The 14,153-nt window shown below is 40.1% G+C and overlaps 1 protein-coding gene across 1 annotated transcript in view; it reads left to right on the top strand.

Moving 5' to 3' along the window:
- The window catches only part of ORC1 (origin recognition complex subunit 1), a 39,968-nt gene that overhangs the window by 6,776 nt on the left and 19,039 nt on the right, over positions 1 to 14,153 (top strand). Inside the window, exons 2-5 of the mRNA XM_037021750.2 lie at positions 4,215 to 4,342; positions 5,964 to 6,142; positions 7,313 to 7,631; positions 12,206 to 12,569. Coding sequence (XP_036877645.2) covers positions 4,215 to 4,342; positions 5,964 to 6,142; positions 7,313 to 7,631; positions 12,206 to 12,569 — 990 coding nt within the window. The remainder of the gene's footprint in view (positions 1 to 4,214; positions 4,343 to 5,963; positions 6,143 to 7,312; positions 7,632 to 12,205; positions 12,570 to 14,153) is intronic.

Here is a 14,153-nt window from a genome sequence, read left to right as displayed (position 1 = left end):
ATTTTGCATTTAGTTAGTATTTGGTTGCTCTACTTTCTTTGCTGTGGTTTTATTTTCTCTGGTGATATCTATTTAGCCTTAGGAGCACTTCCATCTAGAGCAGTCCCTTTAAAATATACTGTAGAGATGGTTCATGGGAGGTAAATTCCCTCAACTTTTGCTTATCTGGGAATTGTTTAATCCCTCCTTCAAATTTAAATGATAATCTTGCTGGATACAGTATTCTTGGTTCAAGGCCCTTCTGTTTCATTGCATTAAATATATCATGCCATTCTCTTCTGGCCTGTAAGGTTTCTGCTAAGATGTCTGATGATAGCCTAATGGGTTTGCCTTTGTAGGTGATATTTTTTCTCTCTCTGGCTGCTTTTAATACTCTGTCCTTGTCTTTGATCTTTGCCATTTTAATTATTATATGTCTTGGGGTTGTCCTTCTTGGGTCCCTTGTGTTGGGAGATCTGTGGACTTCCATGGTCTGAGAGACTATTTCCTTCCCCAGATTGGGGAATTTTTCAGCAATTATTTCCTCAAAGACACTTTCCATCCCTTTTTCTCTCTCTCCTTCTGTTACCCCTGTAATGCGAATATTGTTCTGTTTAGATTGGTCACAAAGTTCTCTTAATATTCTTTCATTCCTAGAGATCTTTTTATCTCTCTCTGCCTCAGCTTTTCTGTATTCCTGTTGTCTGATTTCTATTTCATTAACAGTCTCTTCAACCTCATCCAGTTTGCTCTTAAATCCTTCCATTGTTTGTTTCATTTGTGTTATCTCCCTCCGGAATTCTTTCCTTAGCTCTTACATATTTCTCTGTAGCTCCATCAGCATGCTTATGACTTTTATTTTGAATCCTTTTTCAGGAAAATTGGTGATTTCGGTCTCACCAGGCCCTCTCTCTGATGTTTGAGGGATTTTGGACTAAACAAGTGGCTATGGAAGTGATTGCCTGTGAGTGGTGTGTGTGTCAGCTGGGAGAACTAAGTCTTTTCCTGCTTGCTGGTGGCCTTGCCCATCTCTGCTGCCTGTGCCGGTCATCCGCACACAGGGTTAATCCCCTGAGCTGCCATGGGCGGGGCTGTCCTCTGGATTGCCAAGGGAACTCGCGGTGGTTGCAGGCGAGCAGCACATGTTTGCCACGAGATCAGAGCCTCTATGTGCTTCCCGGACTCCGCGGCGGTTTCCTCTGCCTGTGCCAGTCAGGCGGGTGCAGGGGGCAGCCTCTGGGTTAATCCCCTGAGCTGCCGTGGGCGGGGCAGCCCTCTGGATGGCCTAGGGCACTTGGCAGGGGTTGCAAGTGAGCAGCACATGTTCAACCTGAGAATAAAGCCGCTTTTGCCTTCCAGACTCTGAGCTGGTCTCCACTGTCTGTGTCGGTTAACTGTGGGCAGGGGCCAGCCTCTGGGTCTGGCTTGGTTAGCCGCATGCTGGGAGAAGCCTCTGTGTGGTTGCTGTGAGTGGGGCTGTTCCCTGGTTGCTCCGCAGCAATCGTGGGTAGTCTGGTTCACTTGCAGTGCCAGCGGGGGTGACTGAATGGCAGACTGCTTATCACCATGAGGGGCTTCAGTGCTGCGTTGCCACCCAGGGGGTTTAGGGCACCTGAAGTTACTTAAAGTTCCCAACCTGCTGGGCTGAGTGTGCCGGGACGATCTTGTCCACCTGTTAAACCCTTGTCCCTTTAAGACTTTTAAAGCTCCCGCTTTTCTTTTTTCCCACAGCAGCTGGCTGTGGGAACCTGTTCGCAGTCTTAGTCTCGGATTTTGCTTTTCCGTTCCTCTAATATCCAGTGCACCATGCAATGTGTGTCTGTGCTCCCAGGGCAGATTACTAGGGCTGGTTATTTAGCAGGTCTGTGCTTCCACTCCCTCCCGACTAATTCTTTTCCTCCCGCCAATGAGCTGGGATGGGGGGAGTGCTCGGGTCCCGCTGGGTCACGGCTTTGTATCTTATCCTTTTCGTGAGATGTTGAGTTCTCACAGATGTAGATGTAGCCTGGCTGTTGTACTGTATTTTCTGGTCACTCTTAGGAATAGTTATATTTGCTGTATTTTCAAAATATATATGGTTTTGGGAAGAGATTTCCACCACCCAACTCATGCCGCTATCTTGAGAATCTCCCCCGGTAATGATTTTTAAAAGCAGTTCATGGTTTGTTCATTCATTCATTCATCTATTATGTGCCAAGTCCTAGCCTAGGTCCTGGGGATGCAGTTATGAACAAGATTGACAAGGTCCTAAGATCACTGCTCTTTTGAAAGTTAATAGTCTAATGTAGGAAGCACAGTAAATAAGAGAGTAATATAATGGTTATTGCTTCGATAATAGGGTGGTGTTATGCAGCATGACCCTGAGGAACAGTCTCAGGGGGTAGGAGGTAACTTTCCATTGAGTGTCAATGAAGGCCTAGGTAAGGAAGTTTCATCGGAGCTGAGACCTGAGCCATCCTTGCAAAGACATGCAGGAAGAAAGACCAGCAATTGCATGAGTGTGAGGGCACTAACAACTGTGATCTGTTTCAGGTTTGGAAAAGCAGACCTGGAGCAGAGTGGTAGACCAAGGAAAGGCAGGTTATGTTTCCAGGCCCAGATAGCCTTCCTTTTGATACAAGTGCCTGCTCAGCCTGGGATAAATCACCCACCCTTGCACACATATATATGCATATGAACTGATCTTATTATTGAACATAGCTCATGATCTAGAAAAGTAATGCTAAATTTTATCTTGGTTTGGTTTTTGAAGGAGGATGCCTGCTTTATAAAAGCTAAAATATGGTATGGATTTAAAAGTGTTGAGAGCATGAATGTTCTTGATGTTCTTAGGTATACATGAACACTTACAGGTATGGAGACAGTACTTCAATATGCCAATTTTTGGTTGGAAAAATGACACAATTGTGCCAGTAGACCCAAATATCATAGTCAAAGTGACAAATCAAGCCATTTATCCTACAGTGACTTTATTCAAGAATTGTAGAAAGTTTCCTGGGAGATACCAATTTGCTACAAAGTACTCTCAGGATAACTACAATTTTTAAAAATGTCACAGCTTAGCAAGTATTGAGATGTACTTGCATCTTTTGTCTGTTATCTCAGTAGCCTATTTTGCCTGATTTCATTGTGGAAAGGTGAGAAGTTCCAAGTTTTATTACATCATCCATTAGAAAGAGCATATTAAAGGTAAGTTAGTGTTACATATGTTCTTGAAGTAAGTATTTCTGAATATTTAGTTTCTTTTCTTCCACATCAACCCTCCTGTTTCCCTGGATGGAAATAAGTAACCACAGCACAAATTGTACAGAGATTATGCTAAATCTCCCATGTTCAGTTTACATAGAATTTGACTTTTTCCTCCAAGAAAATGTTTTCTAAGTCTAAAATGTGTGAGTATAGCAGGGGCAGAAAAGAAGGCTGAACTCACTGAAGGCAGGGACTGTGTCCTAGAATCCATCAGTCAAAGTGTTGTGCTGTTAACTCAGACTTAGTAACTTTTACACCAGAGCTATGGTGTACTACCCTACAAGGCCGAACACCAAACATATTCATGGGTTAGCAAGTCATTGCTGGATCAAAAATTGCAGTCCCAAACCTACAAGTGAGTGATGGAGTTCTTTGGTTTCCTGGAAATAATAGCTTCTCCAAGCTAAACTGTGAATAACTTGTATCCAGCTTGTCTAGTTACTACAGATGGAGCATTGAGGGACAGTTAATATTTAATTGAGGGACAGTAAATATGGGGAAAAATGTTTTGTTTGATGCAAGACGATGGTAGCACAAATACAGCAGTTAGTGACAGAAGAGGATGCTATGTCGGGGTAATAAATTTTGATGTGTATGATTTTTTTTTTAAAGGTGGTTTCTCTAATTCTGCATGATAACAGGGTAGTACTTGTTACTGTGTCCTCTCTGTTCTAGAAATCTCAGAATAATTTGGTATAATTGGGCAGTTTTCATGCCTTGGGGAGCCTTTTTGTTTGTTTTTGTTTTTTTCTCAATAACTGAGAGAAGTTGGTATTTAAATTAAATCCTCTGCATTAATCATTCAATCCATTTCATCTACTCCTGTTTATGACTTTATGGGTGAATTTGTTTCCTCAGTGGAGAATTGGTCAGGAAATAGACTATCTAGGGGATTTTCCAGTTGGAAAGCACTTCTGTGCTCAGGTCTGAAGAGCTCGGTCCACCCTTAAATTGATTTCCTAACATGTTTCTCCTTTATTTCCTAGAGAAATGAGTGTGAAAATAGAAGGTTGCTCGACTGAGATCCACATCCAAGTTGGCCGGTTTGTGTTGATTAAAGGGGATGATGATGAAAATCCATATGTTGCTAAGTTGGTTGAACTGTTTGAAGACGGTGAGTTTGCGGCTGAACTAAAGCTGTTCCTTGTCATGAATGATTGGGAAGTGCTAGGTGGTGGGTAAGAGAGGTGGTTGCTGATTCCTGTGTTCACAGCAGCATGTGGAGAATGAACCACTGATTCTGAGGTGGGGGGTCACTTAAGCACTAGCTGTACTTTCTTCCATCTATTGAACTTCTTAACTGACTAGAGCAGTATTGGGTAAAAATGGGATTGGGGGTGCTGGAGAATTTAGCTTTTCCATTATTTTTAGGAGTGGCTAAGAAAGGCAGGATTTTTTGAAATGGAGAGGAAAGATGAATTCAGAAAGGGTCAAGAAGAAAATAAGTGATTTGCACTGTAGTAGAGATGTGTCCTCTGGTTTTGACATGAGAAAAATGAATTTTGCAAATGCAACTTTTTTTACAAGGGAGGGGGTAAGTTGGGTTGGGAAGGTGTATCAGTGGATCAGCAGTCAGGAAAACAAAAACCCTTTAGGTGTTTTACCCAGTGGGACTTGAGTATAAATGTTGGGGGAAAAAAAGACTGGAGGAACAAAAGTGGTATTTCCCAGAGATTGGTGAATGCAGAAAACCACTACTGCCCCTAAGGCTGGAGGAAGAAAGGGAGGGTAGTCCTGCAAATCTATACTCACAGCCTCAGCTGATTTTCTGAGCTTTGACCCTCTGCAAAAGAGAAGAATACAGAAAGGCAGGAATGGGGCAGAGTTCCTAAAGGAGGCCTGAGAAGATCGAGATTTGAAGCTATACAAAACTGCCTCTTCGAAGAGCTAGGAAATAAATGATGTGGCTGTTAGTCCTGTGGCAGTCTATGTGCCTAAAAGAAGGAACTGAGAATGAGTGGGTAAGGAGTTTTTACATTAGGGAGATAGGAAGGATATTTGACAGTGCAGAGGAAAACCTCATCAAACTAACATCCCCAAGGGGGGGCACATTGGCACTGTGGGCCTTTGTGCTTAAGGTATGGGCCTCTGTGTATAGATTTTAGAATCCTTGTGTTCCATTGGTTTGTGTCTTTTTCTGAAGAGAGCTAAGGAAGAGATGAGGTGATGATAATGCACTAGTGAGTCTATGTCCTTTCTCATGGACCTAATGGTGGTATGGAATGACAGTAATGGTGTATTACAGTGATAAAGCTGAAGGTTGCAAGCATGTTTGCCAGAAGTCATTTTAGTGGCTGATGCTCTGACTGTTGCCAGGGTTTTTTGGTGTTTTTTGTTGCTTATGTTTGAGGCTCTTTATAATTACTGATGTGCAAGATTTGCCCAGTACCTGTGATCAGACTTGCCCCTCTGAGGTTCCTTTTCTAATTTCTGTGATGACTACTGGCACCATTAGGAAGTAGAGCAAAGTGAAAAGAACAGGGGTGCTGGGTGGAGTCAGATCACTGCTGGTTGGTCGTGACCTTTGACGAGTTATTTAAGGGCCCTGTAACTTGATTACTTTGCCTGTAAAAGGGAGATAGCTATAGTACCTACCTTGAAGGGTATGGTGAGGATGTAGGATTATATGTTAATCAAGTATTATCAGGTGCTTGGCACAATCTGGTACCTAGGAATTGTTTAATAAAATGTTCTTGCATCTTCTTAATCTTCTCTTTTCCACCTATCCCTCCTAGATTCTGAACCTCATTCCAAAAAACGTGCTCGAGTGCAGTGGCTTATCCGATTCTGTGAAGTCCCTGTCCGTAAACAGCATTTGCTAGGCCGGAAGCCTGATACACAGGAGATATTCTGGTATGATTACCCTGCCTGTGACAGCAACATTAATGCTGAGAGCATCATTGGCCATGTGCAGGTAGGTGATGCCTTGATCCTCAGTTCTATTTTGAAGCTTGTTTCTAGCAGCCTCATAAACTGTATGACCTCAATTGGTGGCTCTAATTTACCCCAGGGAAATAAATCTTTCCTATTCGTCGTGTTCTCTGCTTGCCTGCTTACTTTATCTCAAGAAATATTTTTTGAGAGCACTTACCATGTGTAGGAGTCTCCTGAAGGAAGTGACATTTAGGTTGTGACCTGAGGGATAAACAGGAATTAGCAAGTGTATCTCAGTGGGAAAATATATTTAGCTATGACTGTAGCACACATAAAGCATTTTGAGGCTAGATATACTTGTTTAAATGAGGACTTCACCTTGAGTAAACCAGTACAAAGAGTGCTAGTTGCTTCAGGCAAATATATTTTATAGGATTTTATGATAAATCAGGTTCCAGTGAACTGTAGGCTCAGTTGGAGCACTGGTTTGGAGACTAAAATACAGGTTATTTCTCAAGCTACTTCAGGCCTCCAAAATGGGAGCAGATCATAATGTGAAGTATGGTGGCACGGTGATTAGGTGGTTGGTTTAATGGTGTAGGACTCAGAGACCTTGGTCTGGCGTGACTAGATTCAGAGTTTTCTAATCTGTTTGCCAAGCATAACATGCAACAATTTATCTTTGAGTTAGTGAAGGAGTGAAAGGCAGGTGTAGAAGTTGAAGCAGCAAGATGGGTAGATTTAGAAAGGCAGACAGGCAAGAGAGTGGTTAGGCAGGGCATGATGGTGGGAGTGGGCAGAGCTGTGACAAGCCACGCTCAAGGAGTGATGGGAGGCCATTTTGAAAAGTACTCAGGAAGTAAAGTGGGGTCAGATTTTAGAAGACACTGAAAAACAGTTTAAGTAATTGGATCTTGCTCTAGTGGGGAGCCATGGAGACTACTGATTAGGAGAACATACTTAGAGAAATATTTGTGGGGAAATTTCGCTTAAGTGAATAGAATGGACTGGAAAAGAAAGCAACGTTGGGCATGGATATCAGTGAGGAGGAGTCTGTGGAAATATGCTATACCATATCTGTACTTTTTTGAAAAAGTGAAGTTCCAGGTAAGGATGCAGACTTAAATGCCTTTTAATCATAGCTCTCATGGAGCATTCCTTGGCTCTTCTGGTTCTTATTTCTTCCTCTTCACCTACTTTTAAAATTCAGGTTGTGGCTTTAGGCCCAGATGAAGTGATACCTATGCATCTGAAAAATAAGAAGACACTCTTTGTGAAACTATCTTGGAATGAGAAGAAATTCAGACCACTATCCCCAGAAATATTTGCAGAGTTGGATAAGCTACAGGAAAGCAGCCCTCGATGCTGGAAGCCCATGGGAGCCAAGACTAAGAGCACAGAAAGCCCTTCTTGGACCACAGCAGAGCATGCGGTCAAAAGGATTGAATCAAGACACTCCACCTCCAAATCTCGCCGAACTCCTTCCCGTCCTGTCACCCCAAGGGCAAGGAAGAGACTGGAGCTCAGCAGTAAGTGTGAAATGGGTCACAGTGGGCATATTGAGCCTAAAAGAATATCATAAAGTATTAATTCATGCTACAGTATTGAGTTTGGCCCATGCTACAGCAGTGGGCCAGACAAGGATTGGACACATGTTGAAATATATGTAACCTAAAATTAATCATTTTAATCATTTTTAAGTGGCATTAAGTGCATTCATTGTTGTACAACTATCATCACCATCCTCTTCATCATCTCCCCAAACTGAAACTGCAGCCATTAAACAGTAACTCTCCTTTCTCACACCCCCATCCTCTGACAACCACCATTCTACCTTCTGTCTCTGAATTTGACTACTATAGATGCCTCATGTAAGTGGAATCATTTGGTATTTATCCTTTTCCATTTGTTTTAGTTTAATGTCCTCAAAGTTCATCCATGTTACATATGTATTTAAATTTCCTTTTTTAAAATTGATGTACACTTGACATATAACATTAGTTTTAGGTATACAGCATAGTGATTTCATATTTATATATATTGTAAAATGATCTCACTAAGTCTAGTCAACATGTCACCACACATAGTTAACACATTTTTTTCTTGCAATGAGGACTTGTAAGGTTTACTTTTTTAACAACATTCAAATATGTAATATAGTATTAGCTGTATAGTCGTCATGCTGTACATTATGTCCCATGACTTACTTATTTTATGACTAGAATTTTCTACTTTTTGATCCCCCTTCACTTATTTTATCTATCCCTTCACACCCCACCTCTGGCAACCACCAATCTGTTCTCTGTATCTATGAGCTTGTTTTTTTTTTTTAATTTATATTCCACATATAAGTGAGATTATATAGTATTTGTCTTTCTCTGTCAGCCTTGTTTCACTTAGCATAATGCCCTGGGGGGTCCATCCATGTTGCAAATGGAAAGATTCCATTTTTTTTATGGCTGAATAATAGTCCATCATTATATATCAAGTTTTCTTTACCCATTTATCCATCAATGGGCACTTAGGTTCTTTCCATGTCTTGATTGTAAGTAATGCTACAGTGAACATGAGGGTGCATGTGTCTTTCAGTTAGTGTTTTAATTTTCTTGAGGTAAATACTCAGAAGTGGAATTACAGGGTCATATGGTAGTTCTATTTTTGATTTTTTGAGGAAACTCCATACTATTATCTGTAGTTGCTACACTAATTACAATCCCACCAACAGTATACAAGGATTCCTTTTTCTCCACATCCTCCCCAATACTTCTTTTTTCTTGTCTTTTTAATACTAGTCATTCTAACAGGTGTGTGGTGATACCTCACTGTGATTTTGATTTGCATTTCCCTGATGATGAATAATGTTGAGCCTCTTCTCATGTCTCTGTTGGCCATCTGTATGTCTTCTTCAGAAAAATGTCTATTTAGATCCTCTGCCCATTTTTTAATCAGATTATTTTTTGTTGTTTGGTTGTATAAAGTTCTTTATGTATTTTGGCTATTAACCCCTATCAGATACAATGATTTGCAAATATTTTCTCCCTTTCAGTAGGCTGCCTTTTCATTTTGTTGGTTTCCTTTGCTGTTCAGAAGCTTTTGAGTTTGACATAGTCCAATTTGTTTATTTTTGCTTTTGTTGTCTTTGCTTTTGCTGTCAGATCCCAAAAAAAACTGCCAAGACTGATGTCAAGGAGCTTACTATGTTTACTTCTAGGATTTTTTTTATGTTCAAGTCTTTAATCCATTTAGAGTTAATTTTTGTGTACAATGTATGATAGCGATGCAGTTTCACTCTTTTACATGTGGCTGTCTATTTTCCCCAGTACCATTTACTGAAGAGACTGTCCTTTCCCCATTGTATATTCTTGGCTCTTTTGTTGTAAATTAATGGACCATATATATGTGTGGGTTTATTTTGGACTCTATTCCATTCTACTGACCTATGTGTCTTGTTTTCATGCCATTACCATACTATTTTGATTACTATAGGTTTGTAATGTAGTTTGAAGTAAGGGCCTGCGATGCCTCCAGCTTTGCTCTTTCTCAAGATTGCTTTGGCTGTGTGTGGTAAAATTTCCTTTATTTTATAAGCTGAATAATGGTCTATTGTATGTATACACCATAGTCTTTTTTATCCATTCATTTGTTGATAGACACTTGGGCTGCTTCCACCTTTTGGCTATTGTGACTAATGCCACAGTGAACGTAGGTGTACAAATACCTGCTCAAATTCCTGCTTTCATTTTAGGAATATAACCAAAAGTAGAATTGATGGATCATATGGTAATTCTATTTTTAAGTTTTTGAGGAATCACCATACCGTTTTCCATAGCAGCTGCATCATTTTACATTCCTATCAACAGTTCATGAGAGTTCCAGTTTCCCACACCCTCACCAATACTTGATATTTTCTATGCTCTTGATAGTAGCCATCCTAATCGGTGTTAGGTGGTATGTCATTTTTGTACTTCCCTAATGATTAGTGATGTTGATTGAGCCCTGTAATCAGCTATTTCCATTAAGAGCTCTGCTACCAAGATAACACTGTTTTTAGATCATTAGTGGGAAAGCTAAGAAACACCTATTTTAAAACTCTTTAATTCATACTGATACTTTTAATCTACACCACAAGTTTCTTCCCCACTTTCCCATATTCCACAATTGTATCTCCCTTGTTCCAGAAGAGCCCTGGTTTCTAGGACCATTCCTGATAAACAAAATTAAGTCACAGTTGCTATTCTGATACTACTACCAGCAGTAAACTTGTTAAATAAAATTCAGAATTTATTTGCAGTTCCTTATGCCTTTAGAATATATTCCACTGAGGGAGAAAAGTTACTCTGGTAAAAGTTTTTCTTCTGATAGTTATATTATTGGAGATACAGTTAGGTTCATTCTCTTATTTCTGTTTAATTTTAGGACTTTTTTGATCTTTGATTAATTTTTTTAAACATGTGAAATGTTAGCATAGTTTGTCAAAACTATTTAAAACAAGTATGCTCAGAGAAGCTCCATTCCTTTCTTTACCCTCATACCCTGTTTTTACCCCATCTTTTTTAAGTAATCAGTTTTATCAGTTTCTGATTTATCTTTCCTTTGTTTTTTGCAAAATTCAGCAGATGTATATAAACACATATATACACACTCATTTACATATATACAAACATACATACAATTTTATTTCCTGTTCTTTTTTACCCAGTAGGGTAGCATACTGGATATATTCTTTTCTGTCTTAATTTTTTCACTTATATCTGAAAGCCACTCCATGGAGGTTCTGAGAGCTCATCCTCATCCTATAATGGGTCATTGGTTCTTTTGAAATTTTTTATGTATGTGCCCAGTTATTTGTATTGTTCCTTAGTACAGTGTGTGTTCAGGAGCCAAATAAAAATATATAAAACATTTGGGAAATACAGAAAAGTTATGAAAGAAGTAATTGGTAATATCACCATTTAGAGATAATAGCAGTATTTTTTTTACTGTTAATTTTGCAGGATCTTGAAAGTCAGAATAAGAAATTTAGACTTGACACAGTTGCATAATTAGAGGTGGGAGGATGGATACAATGGACACATTTTGGATTGTTTCTGACAAAGATGGGAAAATGAGGTATGAGGGGGACCAAGACATTGGGGCATTTTTATATTCATCTAGACATGAGTTGCTCTCGTATTTGTTACTCAGTACTAGTAGGCTTCTCTCACCTTACCTGCAGGAATTAATTCCCTGTATACCATGTGCTATGATTTAAGTGAAAGCCTCTTTTCAGCCTTGTTGCTTCAGCTCACATTGATCTCATTATTCTTCTCACATATTCCTCCTCCTTTCCCTTTCAACTCTGTTGAAATTTTGCCTGTCTTTCAAGGTCTGTCTCAAGAGCCATATTTATTAGCACTTAGGTGCTTTAGGACACTTATTTTACTTCATATTGCAGACATTTATGTGTATCAGAGCCCCTCTTTGGCTATTTTGGATGGGGGCAACGATTGGGTCTCATTCAACGTTTTTTGTTTCCTTCTAGCACCTAGCACATATCTTGCCATTTCAGCAGCTCAGTTGGTATCTGTGAATGAATGGCTAGGTTCTTGGTTCCTTTGGTCATAATGAGAAAAGAGAAAATTCAAATGTGGGTCTGTGTATTCATGGAACCCAGTCTCTTGCCTCAGGGATCCATCTTCTATCTATGGGTAGATATAACCTGGGTTGAGAAATTTCTAGGCTTTGGTGTTAGCCATTGGTGTTAATTTTTTCCAATGTTGTTGAATGGGGGCTGAGAGTGTGCATTCTGGCTGAGAACCTCTCTTCTGTAGATTACTTCAGGAGAGTCTGATTGCTGAACATTTTTACACAAAAACGGATTGAATAGTCAAAGTCAACTTATTGTTCTAACTAAGAGAATCACCCATGGAATTTAGGAAAGAGACTGAAAATAGTAAGAGCTATCTGACCTGGGGAAAGAAAGCATGGGAGAATTCTAACTATGGGTAATGTATGTCTTTGTATAACTTCAGTAGATGAATTTAGCTATTACGAGATTAAGGGGAGTATATAGTGCTAGTTATAAAATTCACTCATTATTTATGGTGATTTCTCTTGGGCTTAGGTTTCCCTAGGACCCCTAACACTAGGATTTCCCAGACGACTTCACAGGACTCATTGGATTCTCCTGGAAAAACTAAACGGAAAGTGGCCTTCTTGGAGATCACCTCACCTTCAAAGAGGTCTCAGCTTGATGGACTTCAGACCTTATCTCCAGCTCTGAAAGCCCCACAGAAAACTGAAGACATGCGACACTCTTGTGCCAAGGATGATAAGGCTTCAGCTGAATATCAAATGATCCTAAGAACACGAGTCCCAGCTTTGAAAACCACAGAGATTAGTGAGGAAAGTACACTTATCCCTGTCAGAGTGGGACGGAGATCCTCGATGGCTTCTGTGGTTCTGAAACCAGTGTACATCAAAAAGAGGTGACTGGGGATGTTGCCCTGCCTCCCACAGAGCAAGTAGAGGTCCTTCACATGATGTGAAATGTGTAGGTCACAGTCGATAAAGTAAGAGCAGTGAGTCACAAATCTGTGTGTTACAGAATAACCCAGGCGGGCTTTCCCAAAATACAGATTTCAGAGCCTCTTTCTAGACTTAGTGAATTAATCTCCAAGTGTTGGGTTCAGGAATCTGCATTTTTGAAAAGCTCTTTGAATGCTCGTGATAAACCCAACTGTCCTTTGGGGAATCATCGTTGCAGAGGATAATTTCCCAAACCAGAATTGATTTCCCAAATCCAGTCCTAGATTTCATTTGCTATGGCTTTTTCCCACATTTAAAAAAATTTTTTTTTATTTTGGTATCATTAATCTACAATTACATGAGGAACATTATGTTTACTAGACTGCCCCAATCACCAAGCGTGCCCCACATACCCCACCACAGTCACTGTCCATCAGCATAGCAGGATGCTGTAGAATCCCTACTTATCTTCTCTGTGTTGTACAGCCCTCTCTCCGTGTCCCCCGCCCCACATTATACATGCTAATCATAATGCCCCCATTCTTTTCCCCCCACTTAATTTCTCCTTTCCCACCCATCCTCCCCACTCCCTTTCCCTTTGGTAACTGTAAGTCAATTCTTGGGTTCTGTGAGTCTGCTGCTGTTTTGTTCCTTCAGTCTTTTTCTTTGTTCTTAATACTCCACAGATGAGTGAAATCATTTGGTACTTGTCTTTCTCTGCCTGGCTTATTTCACTGAGCATAATACCCTCTAGTTCCATCCATGTTGTTGCAAATGGTAGGGTTTGTTTTTCTTATGTCTGAATAATATTCCATTGTGTATATGTACCACATCATCTTCTTTATCCATTCATCTACTGATAGACACTTAGGTTGCTTCCATTTCTTGGCTATTGTGAATAGTGCTGCGATAAACATAGGGGTGCATAAGTCTTTTTCAAACTGGGCTGCTGCATTCTTGGGGTAAATTCCTAGGAGTGAAATTCCTGGGTCAAATGGTATTTCTTTTTTGAGTTTTTTGAGGAACCTCCATACTGCTTTCCACAATGGTTGAACTAAGTTATTACATTCCCACCAGCAGTGTAGGAGGGTTCCCCTTTCTCCACAACCTCGCCAACATTTGTTGTTGTTTGTCTTTTGGATAATGGCCATCCTTACTTGTGTGAGGTGATATCTCATTGTGGTTTTAATTTGCATTTCTCTGATAACTAGCGATGTGGAGCATCTTTTCATGTGTCTGCTGACCATATGAATCTCTTCTTTGGAGAACTGTTCAGCTCCTCTGACCATTTTTTAATTGGATTATTTGCTTTTTGTTGGTTGAGGTGCATGAGCTCTTTATATATTTTGGATGTCAACCGTTTATCAGATCTGTCATTTATTATTTTCCCATATACTGTAGGATGCCTTTTTATTCTGCTGATGGTGTCCTTTGCTGTACAGAAGCTTTTAGTTCGATATAGTCCCACTTGTTCATTTTTGCTTTTGTTTCCTTTGCCTGGGGAGATATGTTCATGAAGAAGTTGCTCATGTTTATGTCCAAGA

Source organism: Manis javanica, chromosome 4, assembly GCF_040802235.1.
Source record: "Manis javanica isolate MJ-LG chromosome 4, MJ_LKY, whole genome shotgun sequence".
Lineage (NCBI taxonomy): Eukaryota > Metazoa > Chordata > Mammalia > Pholidota > Manidae > Manis > Manis javanica.
Note: the sequence above shows the minus strand (reverse complement) of the source record. Positions and strands in the feature narration are given on the sequence as shown.